Source organism: Calidris pugnax, unplaced genomic scaffold (genome assembly GCF_001431845.1).
Source record: "Calidris pugnax isolate Ruff unplaced genomic scaffold, ASM143184v1 scaffold14, whole genome shotgun sequence".
NCBI lineage: Eukaryota > Metazoa > Chordata > Aves > Charadriiformes > Scolopacidae > Calidris > Calidris pugnax.
In genome coordinates this window covers 8,320,411-8,339,622 of record NW_015090793.1, presented here as the reverse complement: position 1 = coordinate 8,339,622, position 19,212 = coordinate 8,320,411, and the positions used below count along the sequence as shown (strand labels likewise).

General features: G+C 36.3%; 1 protein-coding gene across 3 annotated transcripts in view; it reads right to left on the bottom strand.

Moving 5' to 3' along the window:
• CTBP1 (C-terminal binding protein 1) overlaps positions 1-19,212 on the bottom strand; it is a 245,915-nt gene that overhangs the window by 18,849 nt on the left and 207,854 nt on the right. For all 3 annotated transcript variants that reach the window (XM_014966814.1, XM_014966813.1, XM_014966815.1), the window contains 2 exons: positions 8,115-8,259; positions 3,999-4,205 (listed from right to left, as the gene is read on the bottom strand). In XM_014966814.1, the coding sequence (XP_014822300.1) occupies positions 3,999-4,205; positions 8,115-8,259 (352 nt within the window). The remainder of the gene's footprint in view (positions 1-3,998; positions 4,206-8,114; positions 8,260-19,212) is intronic.

Sequence of the window (19,212 nt, the reverse complement as noted above, 5' to 3'; positions counted from 1 at the left end):
CTACAGTCTGACAATACAGTACTACCACACACCTATGATTTTTTCTTCCTTTCCTGAAAAACTTCTATTATATAAGATTCTCCTGGGTATGACGGATGGCTCGAAACCTACCTCAGCGTATAGAGAACAAGAGAACAGCACACAAAGCATCCCACCTTCGGGACAACTCTATATTAAAAGCATATACAATTGCTATGAATATTCATGGCTCCTTCCAAGGAAGGCAAATTCTGCAGTTCAAAATATCAAATGAACTTCTTGGTCTGTAGTGTGGGAAGAATGCAGAAAATGCGTGTCGTGTACAATTGCAAAAAAAAGCAGAAAGCAACAAAAACCTATTTTAGAAATTAGAGATTTATATAAAGCTCTAGCAAAGCCCAGGCATCATTTCAGTGACACCAGAAGTGTGAAGACAGATTCTTTAAGAAACGCCTGGGTCTCCTGTTACAGTCTGACCCATTTATTCCCTTCAAGTCTTCCAGTTTGTAGGTGTCTCTGACCTTGACCTTGCCAATGATCTGATTCGAGTGTGACATTACAGAAGCTGAAGTTACCAATGACCCCAGACCTTGGGCAAAGAATGAGCATCCTATGCTGGCACCACAAAGTTTTATATAATGCCCTTGATACCGTGGAAACGTTGATGACCTGCCTGCAGACTTCCGTGGAAAGAAAAAGAGCTTTCACTTAGCAGATCTTTCCTGTCTATGCAACAGTAATGGAGAACCTGGGTAATTTTTCCTCCCTCTTGGAGAACTCTGAAATGCGGAGAATGCCATTTTGTTACATTTCCTGCTGAGCACATTAAGAAAGCTAGTAGGACTGCTAAGGGTACATCATTTATTGCATGGTAATACCACCCAACTCTTAAGCCTTAATATCGTCCAATAATGCAGGCCGGTACTTGGGCCAACATCTAGTCAGGACTGTGGGACTGCTGAGAGAATACAGCAGGTAAGGAAAGACAAACTGAGTGATGACATTCATTATGATGCAGAGACAAATGTATTTGGAGGAATTTCACCTCACATGAGCGAAGAAATGCATTAGCTATTAGTCATCAGCATTTGTAACTGGGAAGGAAGAGGAAGGGAGTGTGACTCCACTGCCTTCACTGATGTAAAATTCTCATTACAGCAAAACCAGGTCCAGCTATCTATTCATCCAAGTACTTACACGGTGCTGCTAGTAAATTTTCTCCGTTTTAAAAAAACCCCAATACCTAAATATCTAGATATAAGGTGAAAAGGTAGCTTTTTTAAAAAAAAAAACCAACAATATGCAAGGCTTACTATCCAAGCTTGAGATGCATCACTTGAAATACAGGACACTGGATAGCAGTAAAGATTAAAAGTGACAAAGACAGCTGTTTCATGATGTGATATTATTATTTATGTAAGGCTCAAAGCATCACACACTTCATAAAGACAGAAAGAAACACAGGCTCTGCCCTAAGGAGCTCAGAGGCTATCCAAATAACAAAACAGCAACGGATGGTATCCAACAAGCACACGAAGGAGGCATTATGCTGTTGAGTCTCTGCTTATCTTCAAGCTCAATACAAGCAGAGGATGAGAGATGGGGTTAACTTTAAAGGAGAAGCATGGAGTAATAGGATTAAGCAGGATAGACTAAGTGTCAAAGCAGGAATATGCATGAGAGGAGGCAAAGAAAAGAGAGTGGGTGATGGAAAGAAAAAGGCAAGTGAGTCATGAAACTTGGCGAGACCAGTGGATAAGGAAGTGAGTAGCTGGAGCTTTGGAGGGAATGACATAGTCATTCCCTAGCACAGAGATAGGCAAGACCTAGGGTGTTTCTCTTTGGCAGAACAAGAGAAAAGCCCAGGAACAGATGTGAAAAAGTCTGGAGTTAGATGTTGCAGAAGCAAAGTGATGAATTTAAGCAACTCACTGCTGAAGAGACCACAAGTTTAACACAAGAACAGAGAAACATAGCTGTGGTTGAGATATGAGATGATCTCAGACACGTTAATGAGAAACAATAGAGACAGCAATACTACACAGAACTAGAGAAAAGAAGGACTTAGTAACAGATGATGAGAATTGTTTGTTTCACGTGCAATACCTTCACTTCATAGCTTCTTAGTGGTTCATCACTTTTAACATGTCTAAATAATAAAATAATAAACTGAGGTAAAACTACAGACATGGGAAGAGGCCACTAGTAGAGAAACATAACCTAGAGGCACCAGTCTATTGAAGGTGGTTGTAAATATACATTTTAGTCTGAAACTAGAGCCAGGTAGCCTCTTGCAGTGATCTGTAATAGGAAAGAGTTTATATTACAGCGTAAGTGGCTGAAGTGCTCAAACAAAGTCTAGTACAACCCTATTCTTCATTAATAAATAGCTACACAGGAGTTTGTTAGAACAGGTTGTTGTGCCTATTCACTTACATACACACAAAGAAACAGTGAAAGTTTTCAAAACCATCTTTAAAACTTAATTTTCCTCGAAATTGTGAATATTCTCTTGTAGGAAAAGAAATAGGTGCAATAAAAGGCTAAAGAAAATTACTGGTTAATAACTGTAACAGATGCGTACCTCTAAAATCAGATTTTACTAGCTTTTTAATATACCATGCACAAAAAAGGCTTGCTTTTTAAAAATAAAACCAAAACCTAGCATTTTATGTAGCTTTACACATATTGGCATCCGGTTATCCATATGTTTCTTTACACTTTTCAATCATTCACAACAAAAACAACATACACAAAACTCACTTAAGGAAGTCAATAATAAGTGAATTTTTTTTCTAATCTCAGCCTGCAATGTGTGCAATATAAAATTGCAATGCCAACAGGACAGATATCACCAACAAATATGCACATAGCATTTGAGCTAAGGCTTAAACTGCAAAAACTAAGCACGCAATTCCATTTTTATAACACTTAAGGTGACTGTTTTATTTACATAGAGATGTTGTGACTGTGAGTGCAATAATCAGTGTGTGTTTAAATGTGGTACATAGTTACACGAGTATAGATTTGAGAAAGCAACTTCATAACTAATTTCTCAAAAGTCCAATTTTAAAGGTAATTCTTTGACTGTGAAGATGTTTTTGCTCATGCTCATTTAAATGACTACTATGTAGCGCGCCAGGCTATTTTCAGCTTCCAAAAGTAAGAGTTTGTGGCTTGAGCTGACAGCAACGTGTAACTGGTACAGTCATTTAAGTATGATGCCTTGTTGTCAAAATCGTATTATTAATTCCTGTGGATGAATACCACAGCAATTACATCCACAATCTATCAGTTCTTTGATAAGACAAGCACATGACTGAATAATTTTTATATAGAAACTGACTTGCTTGTTTTTCTTCTCTACTTCTGTAACAGACAGTAATTAATTCATCTCAAGCAAGCCTGTCCATCTGTTAGATGCTGAAACACATTTAGGGCCATTCAGAGAGGTAAGAAGGTGATTTTATTAGGTCTGGAAACATTTCAAACTTTCTTGCATGTATTTTTCCTCTCATTTGAGCTGAAATACAAATTCAGATGCAGCCCAACCAAATGCATGAAATAACTGCTCTGAAGGCTGTTAGTGCAGCAAAGCCTTTTCAGAGATGTTAAAAACAGTAAAAGGAAAAAAGCACAGACTCAGACACGATAATGGATGAGAAATACAACATACACATGTGACAACAGGCTGAAGTAACAGGATCCTTGTCCTGGAAAAGGGAAGTAATGGTGTCTCCTTTGCTTACAATCAGTGTTCCTGACACCAGGTAACACAGCAGCAGAAAGATGTACAGAATCTCAAAGAATTGAGAGCGCATTAGCAACAGAGTAAGTTGTCTGAGGGAAATGATGATGTCTAAGGGGAAAACATTTGACACATATAAACACCAGGAATGAAGTGTATTATACAGAATGCTTGACGTGGAAAGGAGCCATTTTTATAGCTCAAATCTTCATAATTTTTTAAAAGCAACAGAAAGCGAGGAGTACTAAACCACCTCTCGAAGCCAACATACCTAATCCAATAATGCCCAAGGTCTCCCCTCTGATCCTGGCAGCTCCAGAAGCCACTTCCCGAATTTGTTCAACACTTTGTACTCTCGTGCCTTCCCGCAAAGCCTGGTGAAGCCAGGTGGTTCGCCTGTACAGGTTCAGAATGTGGCACATGGTAGAATCTGCTGTTTCTTCTACTGAGGCAGCTGGCACATTACACACTGCGATCCCTGCAAAGAATGGGGGGAAAAGATACCAGTTGCCAAATGCTTCTTATTTTTTCCCATTTAACAGCAATTCAGGAGCATGATGTTTAAATTTACAGATATTTCAACACCTGTTTTGCACATACTAAGTTTCTGACTGTAATGGCAGACAGAATATGTGACTTAATAGTTGAGTATTATGTGCAAACATATTTTTTCTCATTTGTTATTATTATTTATTCTGCTTGCGAATTAAGGCAAACAGTAAACAGACCACTGAAACCACAAATGGAAAGTATTGAACGTGTCAGGTAGTTTACAACTCAAGTCTTGCTAAGTGTGTTACATGCACTCTGAGCTAGGTGTTTTAAATAGCAAACAGAAATCGGCCTTGTTTTCAACAGTGTGGTTAATGATCATTGTTTAGAAATAGTTGCATGAGTTAGTTTTCTATCACTGAGCAGATATCCTCCTAAAAGTTATCTATACAAGTTATATAAAAGATAATATAATTTTTAATGACAGCAACTCTTAAAGTCCTCACAGGATGACTATTAGTATTTCCAGTTTCTGCACATCTAATTATTACACAGGGAGGGACAATTTGTTTTGTGTGGCACACGAATTTACGACAGAATTATGACAAACAGGATCCAGTTCCTTTCCTGGTCCCTCAAATTAAAGAGATAACCCATCTAATTGTCAATAGGGAAATACAAAATCTGCTTCTGCATGGCATGTAAAGATAATGCAAAATTAAGTCCATGCTCCTAGTAGCTGAAAAGCTAAAAGATCATTACAGATTTCCACAGAAGGTGGACTGATTCAAGACTCACCATATTCCTTGGTTTATTTCAGAAAAACAGACCAGGCAACAAGTGATTGTAATTGCATGCAAGTTACCCCATTCCGCTTTTTACCTTCCAGTACTCAATGTACAGCAGCTCAGGGAAACGTTACTTGAAAAAGTTTGTGTCCTTTTTGATTTGTCTCTTCATTCGTTCTATTTACTACATGTTCTCTCTCTAATCATCAGCTCCCACAAATGTTTGTGTCTCAGTTCTGCTGACTGAGATCACAAACAGTATGCAGTATAATTTCACGGTGGAGAAAAAAAATGTGTTTTGTATACTAAAAAACACCCTAATACTGTTTTCACTGTCTAGTTGTTTGGGTTTTTACATAAATAAATATTCAACGAGTCCTTAGCTCACGCCAGTATATATTATGAAGCACGGAAGAAAACCCATTCTCTTCAGCAATAATAATAACAATAATCTAACAAATAATAAGCCTGTACCATATTTATCTATGTTTTATATGCAAATGCTTTCATTCTGCTGCCCAGTACTTTTTACAGCTTTCTTCATATCAGTAAAAACCAACATCAGGAACCTGCAGAACTACTTTTCTTTGCTGTAGTGATACACTGTCTGCTGAGTCACTGCTCTTAGACTTACACAAAGATAAAACAGCATCATTTGCTGGAATACTAATCTTGGCCCTTTGCTAATATCAACGGTAGTATGAAACTCACCATTTTTTAAAAATGGTGAAAAAAAGTGTGAGTGGAGGAAAAAGTACAAGACCAAAAAGTAACATCCTCTTTAAGTGCATCATATTAAACAGCTGCACTTATTTATACAAAAAGTCTTTTTTCATGGAGCAAAAATGCAGGTTTTATATGGCAAAACAAATCTAATAAGCATGGTTCCCGATAGCTGGCATCAACAAAATAATGTTTTAATAGAAGAGTTTGTATTACATATTTAGGAAGAGAAATAAAGAGTTGAACTCGCCTTCCACCTTCTTTCCTAACAGGTTTCCTTAAGAAATTTGGGGGAGAAGAGTCAGATAATTTCTCTACAAAACTGTAGGATTTTTTTTTTTTTTTCCTATTTTCTCCCAACTTTAAAAACAGCTAATTTCTGAAAGGCAGGGGCATGGTGAACCCCAAAAAGTGACAAGCGAAAGATAAGGATATGAAGAGACATTTTACACAGGAAAAGATGGCACACTCTTCTCACTTATATCCATTGCTTCTATGCTCCCTTCCCTTTCCCCACTGGTTTCAGTGATCTTGTGCATAGGTTCAATTCTCAAAAATGCAGAAGTCAATGGGCATCATCCTTCACTCCAGACTCACTTGCATCCAGCTACACTCACAACTTGCACATATTTTCTAATAAGCATTTAATAAAGTGGAGAGATTTTATCCAAGAAGCATATTTTCATACATTGAAGAGTAAAAGTGCTAACATGAAAATATTATTTAATAGGAAAAGGTGGTAACAACTAACCCCACAAGTTAGCTTTATGAAAAATAACTCAAAAAGTTACTATGGAAGTTCAGGAATACGTCAGACTTTACAGTCTAACTCTACATTATATTTCAGAAGTGAATCAAAGCTTTTTACAAAGAGCAATTAACTCTCATATTACCTCCTTGAGGTGCATATTATTTATACTAGTTCAGCAAATGGAAAGTGATTTGTTCTAGTAGCAGTCAGTTAGTATTTAATTCCAACCATTTCACCTTAACTATTAAAATCAGAGAATTTACACCATAAACTTTGCAGCATTTATCAGCTTTTGACAGACTGGACTATTGTCTTTTGTAAATACTGGAATGCACAAGTTGTATGGATGTAACTGTATAACTCAGGCTGTCTAATCACATCATAGGAACTGAATGATTAGGAATGTGGCTGTTTAGTGTATCAAACGAATGAGAATTTCCAAGATCTGCTGTACTCTGTCTTGAAGAATTACGTGGATGAATCTAAATTATAAACTTGGGTTACAATCCAGCATGATAACTTGCAGAAGCAGCCAACAAACCTGCAAAGATTTTCCTCTTATCAGGGATTCTCTGCACAAATCTGACTCCTGACTGTTCGGGGCCTTTCATCTGTACCTATGTTTTAGTTTTTGATCTAGGATTTTACCCCAGGTCAATCTCTACATATATACGTTTTCCAGGGCTCACGATGCATGCACCTAACTTCAGCACTAGTTACAGTATGTAGGAACAGAGCCTTACGTGCTTTCAGACCTGATCTGTTCTTTATTAGAAACTTGCAAAGAAGTTGTTAGCCTCTGCCTGCTGTGCAAACTACACTGCCATTAGAAATAGGTGATGATTTTACAGTAATTTACTGATAAACAGACCATATTACAGTTCCTCGCTGTATCAAAGAGGTTACTACTAGGACTAAGCACTGTCACACTGAAGTAAATGTTTCTAAGATCTTCCCAGAACATAAAGGGAAGCATCTCAACCTTAGAAAAGAAACAAAGAAAACTTAGACATTTATCCCGAGTGATAGTTTAACCTGTAGATTACTGATATGAGATGGTTTATCCTAAAGTAAAAAAAGTACAAATCAGACTGTTACTTTTTTACAGTGAAACACTAAGCACCATCTCTTCATAGTTCCAGTATCTGAATTTATTCTGAAGCAGCAGCAATTGATTCTCCTATAAAATTGATATTCCAGTTTTATGGAGTGGTTTAGTACTAAATCTCATGCATCATAAATAAGTCTCAGACAGTTGATAATGATCTCATTTTTTATTCAAACAGAAGTAGTATGCCATGCTGATGGAATTATATTTTGTGATTGGATTACAACAGTAGTTGATAAAATATACCATTTGGATAAAAAAGAGATGAAAAATTATGGCCTTACTCCTTGGATTTATATTGAACAGGCAGATTTGTCATCCTGTAACAAAGCTGTTAATATTACCACTTAATTAACCAATACTAGTATCTCTGTAATGATTTTTAAACACTTTGATGAGAAAATTATACAGCTTACATACTATGTTAGTATAAATTACACAGAAAACATTAATGCAATGACTTAGATGCTATCAGATTTCTGGAGGCAAGTATAAGATGTAAAATAATGTTTTTAATAGTCATACCTAAATCTCCAGCAGATTTGATGTCAATATTATCAAAACCACTGCCAATTCGGACAATTATTCGAAGTGCTTTAAATTTCTCCAGGTCTTCTCGTGTTAAAGTGATAGTGTGATACATCAGTGCACCCACTGCTTCATTTAGTACCTGTAAATAACATGGAAAAAAAAATATGTTTTTTTTTTCTTTCATAGGATCTCAGCTTAATCAGCTTAATACACATTTCCAAGTATAAAAAGAAAAGCATTACATCCGCTTCTTTTGTTTTAAAGTTACTTCTCCAAATATCTTCCAGCCTCTTGTTAGTCTTTTTCATCTGATCTATCCATTCTAGCGTGATGAGGTTAGCTTTGGAAGGTTTAAGTGACCTATATTTGTTCCCTTATTAAGAGGTAAAACTCTTCTCATTTCACAGGAGATGCTCTGCAATACCGAACCCTAAGTACAAGCATCATTGGACAGCATGAGCACATGAAGATGAAACACAACATGGCAGCAAGCACTCACTTTAAACAGTACGTATTTTTATGCTTAGGCAGCTGGCATTCAGTTTTGAATGGAGTCACAGAGCAGTATCTCTTCACCATACACACAGTGGTACAGGCATTCACTGCATTATTAAAACATTTGATACCTGAATAGAAAACATTCAGTAATCATTACAAAACCCTTAGACAACACAGACCGAAATCTGCCAGTTCATACACACAAATCGTTTATTGATACTGCAACTATCTAAGCTCTCACTGATAGAAAACTAGATGTCATATAAACTGGTACAACTGAGATGCCAAACTAGACATTATGCAGAAAAAAACCAGCATCTCTAAGAAATAAGAAATTGTACCAAAGCAAAAATGTTGCAAATGAAAAAAAAATAAAAACTTGTGTGGGAGAGCACCAGAAAAGCAAAAGTAAATTTTCAGGATCTGAAAGGTCTGCATATCTTTTGAATTACATTAGAGTGCATCCAACTTACTCAAGAAAGGTAAAGAGCAAGGGATGTGGAGAAGGGAAGAGAACCCAGCACACTATGCGCAGCAGCCTCGAATTCTGCTACTAAACAAGCAGTGATGCTGCACCCCACACAGCTGTTGTAAGTTTACTGTTCAGAAAGCAGAGAATATTTTCCTCTCTTTATATGCAAATTGGACAATTTCACTTCTTCAAAACACTTCTGTGTTTCCACCTTCAATGCAGTACCTAACATCCTAAGCGTTCTACGAGATATAAAACATGCACAAATCACTTCAGTATCTACGCTGGCTGTAATGACTTCAAAAGGTTCCTATGACACACTGCACGTAAAAGTTCTGCAGAGGCTCTAAATTTCTTAATCAATACTTTTGGGTCTGGTACATGTACAGATTCCGTCATCTGAGTTATTTCTGCTCCTATGAGCACCTTCCATGGTACTGCAAGATGAGTAACAACAATCAACATAAATCATTTTAAAGAAAAACCAAAACTATTGCAGCAAAACACAGTCTCCCACACAGAGGATTACAACTGTTAGAAGCCAAGATCTGCAGCAGTAATTTTTAAAATTAAAATCACACTAAAAAATTTGAAAAAAAAACAAAACCAAAAAACAAACTCCAAAAATATAAAAGAAAAACGCTTCTTACTGAACACTTCACAAAATTATTTATGCTATTTCTACAGGTGTTTCTGGATTGCTAACCCCAGTTCTAAGTCAGATAAAGACCAGAATCCTTTGAGCAGAATTTGGATTTACTTGTAAGAGTAAAAACTGCAAAGAAATTAGAAATTACACATCCTTAAAGAATGCGGCTACAACATAATTCAAAGAACAGCTGTAGGCTCTGATCTTATAAATGATTATACACACACAAAACTCCTTGATTTTAATGGTACAAACAAGTCCTTTGGAGATTACATCTAGCAGTCACCAGTCAGAAAGACTGCACTCATCAGAATCTGTTTCCTTGTGCTGTTACAGAGTGTTAAAAAAAAATCAAAACCAGTTTACTGGTTTTGCTTCTACAGTGACATTACAGTTGGTATGAACCAAGTCAAAGTCCATGCCTGGGGCAGTCTACACAAGAAATAGTCCCTCTTATAACCTGAGTGCCCACATAAAATGCCCTTGGGGGTTTTTTGTTCCATTAATTCCTAAAAGAAAATTGCTCCAAAATCTCACAGCTCCAATGATACGGAAATTTCTTCTAATTTCCAGCCTCAATTTATTCACAGCCCAGCTTGTATCCATTTGTTCTGGCGCCAGTGTTGGCCATTTCCTTAAACCGTACTTTGTCTCCTTGGTGTTTACAATCCAAATGTATTTATAGACAACGATCATATCCCCTCTCAGCATTTGTTTGGACAGACTTCACAAGCCCAGTCCTTCTAGCTCCTTCCAGGACGATGCCCTTCTACCCCCCTGATCAGTCTAACACTTCCTCCACTGTGCTCATACAAGTCTAAACTTGGCTCTTCTGTGGGTGATCACAACCGTACCTGGTGTGCTACCAGAGGTGTCCCACCCCAGTGTGACACCAACACCAGCACTGTCAGCATTCTTTATGATATTCTGGTCCTCTCCAAGTAGCCACATCCTCCATTCTGTGTTTTATCACATACATTTCCTCCACCCATTCCAGGGCTGCTCTAGATGGTTGTGATGCAGCAGAAAATATCCACTATTTATTTATCAGAAGGGCAAAACCTGAAATAAGTTAGAGCTTACAATGACCCACCTAAGGCTCCTATGACAGCCAGATCCTCCACTACCAGACTGGAAAAGGCCAACGGTATTTGTGGTTTAGTATGTGCAGACAGAGAGCAGTCACTACTTTAGGAACTGCATTAAATAGGGGCTACAAGTCAGCTGAAGTGGCTCAGATATTTGTGCTTTAAAATCAGTGTTTCATTGAGGAAGCAGCTTTTCACTTCATAATCATGCATATTTTATTAACCCAGCCAGTCAAGACTGTAATTTGGACTCTAGGAGTGCCGGTCTGGACTCATTACACTACATTTTTGGACCCATCTAGGTTTATGGCTTGGCACTAGGAAGAGACAGGAAAGTATTGGGAGGGTTGGGAACGTGTTCAATAAAAGGAAAAATAGTTCTCAGCTATGGCTTAATGCTGACACTAGCCATTTCCACAGGCAGTTATTTACCCATCATATGGGATATGGAACAAACCAATGCAAATGAAAAAAATCTTTTAAAAGTTTCTTTTTGGTGTTTGAGCCTCTTCTAGAATTATGGACCAGATAGCAAGGAAATGCATTGCCAAAAATTTAATCTTCTGTGACTGTGAATTATTTCACATTAATTTGATAATTAAATTACATTACTGCTTTTTGCAAATGGCCATGTGATTGAAGTATGCCAAAAAGGTAGAAAATAATAGCAGAAAATCTGAAGTCGGCATTGATTGAAAACATTCAGTGTTGATGAATGTTAATAATGCCACTTACAGATTAAAAAAAAGTAACAGTGAAAGTTTCTGTATTTTGCAATTATTTATATAAATTATATTCTCAGTCATTACATATACTAAATGCACACAAGGAAGTTTGACAAGCTTGTCAATGAGCAAAATCAAAACCTGAACTAAATCCGAGTACAACACATGAAACTGAAATCAATCCAGCACAAATGTAAACAGTTCTGGAAAATAAAATAATCTTTAGAAAAAAAATAACTGCATGGGAGTAATTTACTGATCACGTACAGAAGCACACCCAGTGGCGGATGCATTAGAAATACTGGGACTATATGTGGGGTTTTTCATCATTTTCCATAAAGAACTTGATTGATACAACATTCACCAAGTTCTAGTTCAATTTCATTACAAAAATATCAACTTGAGAGTCAACTTGACTGAGATACACATTTAACAAGCAAGCTAGAAATTTCAGAGCAGCTCGAGTACGTGGCAGTCAGACAATGCTCCTTCATGATCTCTTGTGAGGAAAGATAACAGGCAAAGTTTGATAAGAGAACAAGCAGAGATGGCTGCATCCCTTCAACAGCCATTTCTGCCTTCATCAGATGACAGTTGTGCTTTACAGGAAGAAAGGATCTGAGATAAAAGTTGAAACACAGGACATGAGTTGGCTTCCTTCTGTTACCAAATGACTATGTAGCCCATCTGCATAACTTCTGTGCCTTCAGAGTTACTTTCAGGTGAAGCTACAGCACACTGATCGTTGAAAGCCTGTTTCATACCCTCTTCAAGGAGCTCACATCTGATCACAACTGCTCGGACAGGTCTTTCTGCTCTTCCTCTATCTCAAAATGTTGACACTGCTTTCACATTATGTCAGGTCTCCAAAGCTCTTAAAGAACACACGTAGTAGGAGACATTTCTATGTCAAAGAATTTAACAAATCTTGAGTACTGAATACTGAAGGTTAAAAAATTTTTAAAACGTCACCTTATATATTTCAGCATCAGACCCCATTTCAGCACCAGGCCATTTTAGCCATCGTGCAAACACAGTCACCATTGTGACACACATGCCTTGTTATTTGGGGAAGAACTCTTAGCATCTTGTTTGTTTTTACAAAAAGCATAAATGTATCATAACATGCTAACAATAGAGCAACGAGGCCTCCTCTTTGGTCATCTAAAGGCACACTACTAGATTTTACTATGAGAGACTGATCTCAGAGGCTTGTGGTAAAATATAGAGCATAGAAACATAGCGGTATGTTAAATGCTAAGCTACTTCAGTGCAGAGACAGAACATTTATAAATTATATATTAAATATGACCATATAATATCATAAATATATGATATTATACATCAATTTTTTTTAAAGACTTCTAGGAAATCATCACTAGAAAGTGCTATATTTCACCTGGTTCTAGAAACTACAGGGTATTGTATTTCTTGGACTTGGGAGTTTGATGTGTCATCTCCAAAAAACATTTGTTCCAGTGTCACCAACAGACTTGAGACAATTTGCACATTTGTGTGGAAAAAAATGTACTTTAGGTAGACTGAGCAGGCCTTGCATTATTTGACTTGCAAAAAGCAGCTGTATGTCAAATTTGTAACCAATAGTCTATGACACAGGGGATGGCTGCAGCTGACTTGTAGCTGCTCTCAAAGGCTCACTACAACATTACAAAGGGTCCATGTGAAACTAATGCCATTAAAGCTAAGAAGAAAAGCCAGTGTGCTCAAATAGCATTTAGTAGGCCTCCAAAACCCTGCTAGCTTGTGCTGCTTTTTACAATAGTACCTGTTCCTCTTTACGAGACTACCAGCTCAATGTTAGGTTCCTGTGATCCATGACACCGTCAGTAACCTACCCATTCCATGATATGCACATTATTCAGCCAGGATACTGTCTACTGTAGACCCTAAATATTAATACCTAAGTTTACACTGTACATAAATACAAATAAGTATAAATATTGCATACAAACATAAACAAAACTTACTTGCAGACTCCTGAAAACACTCTAAAAACTTATATATTTACACACTTTATAAATGACACATATATACACACTTTACATATATGATAGCTATTTCTAGTCTTTAAATATACTTTTGAAAAACATATACTTACAAGTACACACAATTGTACAAATAACCTGCATAGCCTACAATTTTTAAGAAACTATATTGAAGCCAGTATTTGAAACCCAGGATTTACTGACAGTTATATGCAGTTTAGTGACAGAAGTCTGAGAACACAGACTGTGAAAACACTCTTACTAAATAAAAGGCTTCAATGAAAAATCTTTAACAGGAATTCTATCTGTTAACTTATATGTTCTATTAATAAGGCTGAATGGTGTTCCATTTCAGTTCAAGTCTATCAGATGCTAGGATGGATTGAACATCTACACCAAAGGATCATTATGTCATGAAAGTCACTGATGACAACGCACCAACCCATGCAATTGTCTCAAAAAACCTTTTAATAATAAGCAGTGATTTTCAAGCCCCAATGATCCTTAGTAAAACCTGATGCTGGGAAATCAAAGGACAAGCTAGTTGATAACCTACTATACTAGACTCTAATCTGTCTGGAAGATTGATATATGCTCCTTGCTGGGTATAGCAGCCCTTCTATTTTGCTTTTTAAAGGGTATTAGTTCAGAGGAGACACTGGCAGCCTGCCCCCTCCTGTAATGCTGCACTTGACCTGTAATATTGCCACTGGCAAATCTGACAGATGTTGGCAGAAGGGTCAATTGAATACAAACATCAATTTTGTACGCATCCTTACTGTGATAGCTGTATGTTAACTACTTTGTTGTATAATGAGCTGTAACAAAAGTTTTTAGGATCTCCTTTTGTTAATTTTTTCAAAGTCTTTCATAAGGAATCTGATCCAAGCCTCATTCAGTTTCAGTGAATTTAAACTGTTTTGGATCAGCTCTGAGGTGACAACTTATTCCCATGTTTAGAACAAGGCGGCTTCCTTTCAATCTATATTCTTTGAGAATTTAATTCTGATTGAAAACTAAAATGCTGCAACTGCATCATGAATATAAACAGCACTGATGGTACAAGCACAAGATTGCAGCTTTACTGCTAAACAAAGAAGAATCTGAAGCTGGAAAAATTATCTTGCTTAACCATTGATGTAACAGGAATGAATCAAAGATTCAGCTTAATAGCACTATTCTTGATTTGTTTGTATCAGTTTCAAAACATTTGTTGCATTATGAAAGCTCTTCAGCTCTTCTTTAAAACATTCTTAGATAAAACTGTAATGACTGGAACAGTTTCTACCTATAATTCCTATGTAAAAGTGCAATTGAAAAATTTCAAGTACTGTGTCTTTAAATAGGAAATTCAGCTTTTAAAATTTTTTAACTTGAACTAAAAATATGGAAATGTAGTACCCCTACAAAGATGATTTTATTTTGTGCTTTTTCTAACAGGAGTTAAGGGATCTGACACATTCTAACTTAACTAAGCATAGGTTCACGAGACAAACTACTTTCCCACTTCCAACCAAGTAACTGATTCTCTTTAATGTTGTGATGAACTGAGTATCTGCAGGAAGCAATAAATCCCGTGAAACACACATTCATTTTTTTCTTCTAGCTTATTTGAGACATAATTGCAGAAAAAAAAAAAAGAATGAGAAAATGTACACAGCTTCAAGCAAACTCTTGACTTCTTTCCAGCCCATACATTTAGCTTTAAAGATCATTCCTAATGAGCTGTGCTTCCTGTCTTTTTAATTTTGGTTTGCAAGGATCACTTTATTTTCTCTCTGGTTGGTCCAGATGTCTATTACCAGATCTTGCATATTATGTTTACATTTAGGCCTTTGGAGCTACACAGCACACTCCATATTACAGAATACACCACCGAAGTCAAGATTTGAACCCCAAAAATCTTAGGCAACACAAAGGCCTCAAGGGTGTGCTTGAGTCTCTGATGCCTTCAAAGGTACAGAAGTAGAAAGAAGGAGCAATATTGCAGAAATCAGAAGTGATGGGTAGCTTGCCAAGGAGCCAGGAAAAGCAGTAAAACGTGAATGGCACTGAAAGGAAGAGGGATTGGGAGGAAAGAGAGGGACAAACAACAGAGCATGAGACAGTGAAAAAAACAAGCTGACCTGGAAAGAGGAGAGCAAGCTAATTATTTTTAAATATTTTTTTGGATGAGCACCTATATTTTTCACAGAATAAACTAAATCACCATGTATGTTTGGAAGCAGTCTGAGTTGGTTACTGAGAAGACCGATTTAAACATGATTAACTGTAAAACAAAAAACAATTTAAACAGTACTTTCATTAACAGTAAATGCAACCCCTTTTAAGAAAATGTTACCACCAAAATCTTAAAGTAATTTTTACCCTAAATGACAGAAGTTTCCTGATAGGATGCAGTGAACCCAGTTCTCAGTCATCGCATGATATAGTTTGACAAACGTGATGTTCAACTTTAAACAGCCATATGCAACATCTACAATAAAACAGAACTTGGGAGTCAAAGCATAAACATATAAAATGCAGCCTTTCAGGCTGGATTGAACACAAACTACTTTTTCTAGGGTGGGTGGAGGGAGGAAAAAAAACCCCACCAGTAAAACCTTACACACAAGTAATTTCTGAAGAAGTGTAATAACTGTCCTCTAACTACAAAGTTATTTCAAAACTCTGGGTCACTGTCAGTAAGTGTCAGTATTCACTTCAGCACTGGCAGCCTGATTTTTCAAAAGGAAGGAAACATATCTTTGCCATCCAACTTGCCTTCCAAAGCAGCAGCACAGGGAATAAATGCTTTGACCCGAGATGAAGCAGAGTTCTAATACAAGTTATTATTTACTTGTGACATTAAAAAAGTTACTTATTTAACATACTTTTAATTTCCTTAGCCATAAAAACAGGATGACAAATGAACTCTTTGGTAGAAGGAAGACACTACAAAAGTACAGCTCAGGCACTACCCAATTTGGAGAAAACTTTCTTTAATTAGCATACATAGTAAGGTATAGTATTTACTACTTTTGTATTCCTGCTTTTGACTCGGTATACAAATGGCATTCAAAATCCTCATTTCTTCTTCTCCTTTGTATTAAAATCTCTCAGCCTTCCTGCTTCTCTATGAAAAAACATCTAGATGTGCTTTGCTGGTACCTGTCTCACAAGCTACTACGAATTCCCCTTTTCACTCTATTTCCTTTGTTGTCTAGCCATCTTAAAACATGGGATTTTAAACTGTCATCCTGTCCCTGAAGCCTTCTCATGACCAGCAGAAATCCCTTCTCCGGATTCTAAAATGTTTACTCTCCTAATGCTAACTCCTCACATCCTTGTGATCAAGGCTCACACAACTGCGCAAGCTGAACTTATACCTGCTCTTGCTCTCCTAGTCACCCCTTTGTAGTCTTTCACTCCTTTCCTCATCAGACGATTCTCAGTTCATGTCATTTTTTTCATTACATTCACCTACAGCCACCCATCTATGTGTATCAGACAACATCAATCACCACTTTCAAACCCCACCCTAGATTTCCCAATCTCTGTCCTGCCTCCTGCAACTTCAGACTATCTAAATGTATCCGTATCTGCTACCCTACTAGATTCACTATCTCTTCTTAAAGACAGAAAATATATCAAAGAAAAACTAAATTTCACCTTCTGCTTTCAACAAGCTCTTCAACACTAAACCTTTTCCTGAGTTTCCGTCATCTCTTCCTTCACAACGGGGAACAGCCTTTTGCAAATCAACAGCCATTATAAAAATCTGTATTTTAATTAACAGGACAACATCATTTAGTATGGCCAGGAACGTGCATTCATAAATACATGAACATTTTACATACTGCTTTTAATATGCAACTTCTAATTTTAAAACTTCTCCTGAAAACACTTTTATATTTCATAAAGCACCATTCTGAAATAATGTATTATATAAACAGTACTAAAACGCAGATATTTCTGTACTATAAAGATGTGTGGAAAACAGCCATTTTTCACTGTAGATGAACAGTGGAAGTAAAAAGTATATACTTTCACATGGACATGAACAGCGCTCAACACTTGGTAAAACTGATGTCTTAGTCTATATTACAGTAATACAACAATATATAATTAATTAAGGTTTGTGATTTTTGTTGCAGAAATTTGTTACCTGACAGAACTGTGCTACTTTGCAAAATCAAATATTTTTTAATTACACTAATTCAAACTACTGAAAATTTGTATGGTGGCAATGTACTGGTTGCTAGTGAAAATATATTTTCCAGATATCTTACTGAGCTCAGTAAGAAAGAATTATTTCGGTATAATAAAAAGCAAAGAATGTAAGCTTTAGTATATCCACCAAAAAGAAAACACTCTTGTGGAGATCAACAATAGATTACCTGTGTTACTCATCAAGCTTCAACTATTACAGCTTTTCCAAAGCTATGATTTGGTATGTACATAATGAATTTTGGTCTCAAGATCCAAAAAGTTCATTTACTACACCCCATTGATACCACAAAATATTGAGTGTTTCTAAAGGCAAAGCATTAACAACACACAGGAATTCCTCAGTCTCTACACATCATAAGTAAATGATGTTGATTTCAGTAAACAAAGCAGAGGACTATTCAGGTGCTGCAGTTGCCAATATTATAGTGTTCCCCTAAAGAATGCTACCAAAAGAGTGAAAGAGCATTTATATTACTTATTCAGTCATTGTAAACAGAAACTAGCTATTTCACATATTAAACTTCTGACAACAATGTGAGATAGGAAAACAGTAAAACAACTTTTAAACATGATTAAAAACTAGACATAAGTAAAGCATTATATCACATTTTAATTATCAATCTATGAAAAGATAAAAAAGAATTGAGAAAAAAGCTTGTGTTAAGTATTTCCTAAATAAAAATGATGAATTATCATACTTAGATTATTATTGTCTTTGACCTTTACAAATTAAAGTTTTTGGTTTGTGTTGGTTTTGGTATTTTGTTTTGGGTTGTTGTTTTTTTTAAGAAAAACACAACAGCCTATCCATTTCTATGTATTTCCAATTATCAATGAAGACAAAAAAGTTTTCACTTAGCATTTGTTCTCTAGTTAGTTAGTTTTAAGTTGTTATTCACCACCACAATATTGAGCAGTCTTAGTTGTACGCACAGCAAACACACTGGTTTTTTTCAACAGATGTTAAAGATATGGTTGAAATTTGCATTAGGTTTTGGTAAAACCTTACTGTTTCAAAACTGAATGTCACAACAAAATAGAAGTTCAAGTTTTGAGTTTATGCTTTTATGACTTTCCACTGTAAAGGTGGTCTTCTATATGACAGTATCAATAAATTTTAAAAAAAGGCATGAGATCAGCACCGTAATATTGCCAACCCAGATTCTAGTTTATAATTCAAGAATAATCTAAATAGAATAGTTTTGACTACCCTGTGAGAAACAACTAACAAGCTGAAACAAAGGGTGCTTGGACTGCAGATTATTTTCTAGTAGGAAAATATTTTTTTTTTCCATTTTCCTTTACACATTAGAATTTTATCTAAAACACAGCTGAACAAAACACGGTAGTGACGTTGAACCAGTACTGATGCAGCAAAAAACAACCCGAAATATCATACTTGTTCTGACAGCTTATTCAGGGGAAGGGAAAGGAGGAGGGGG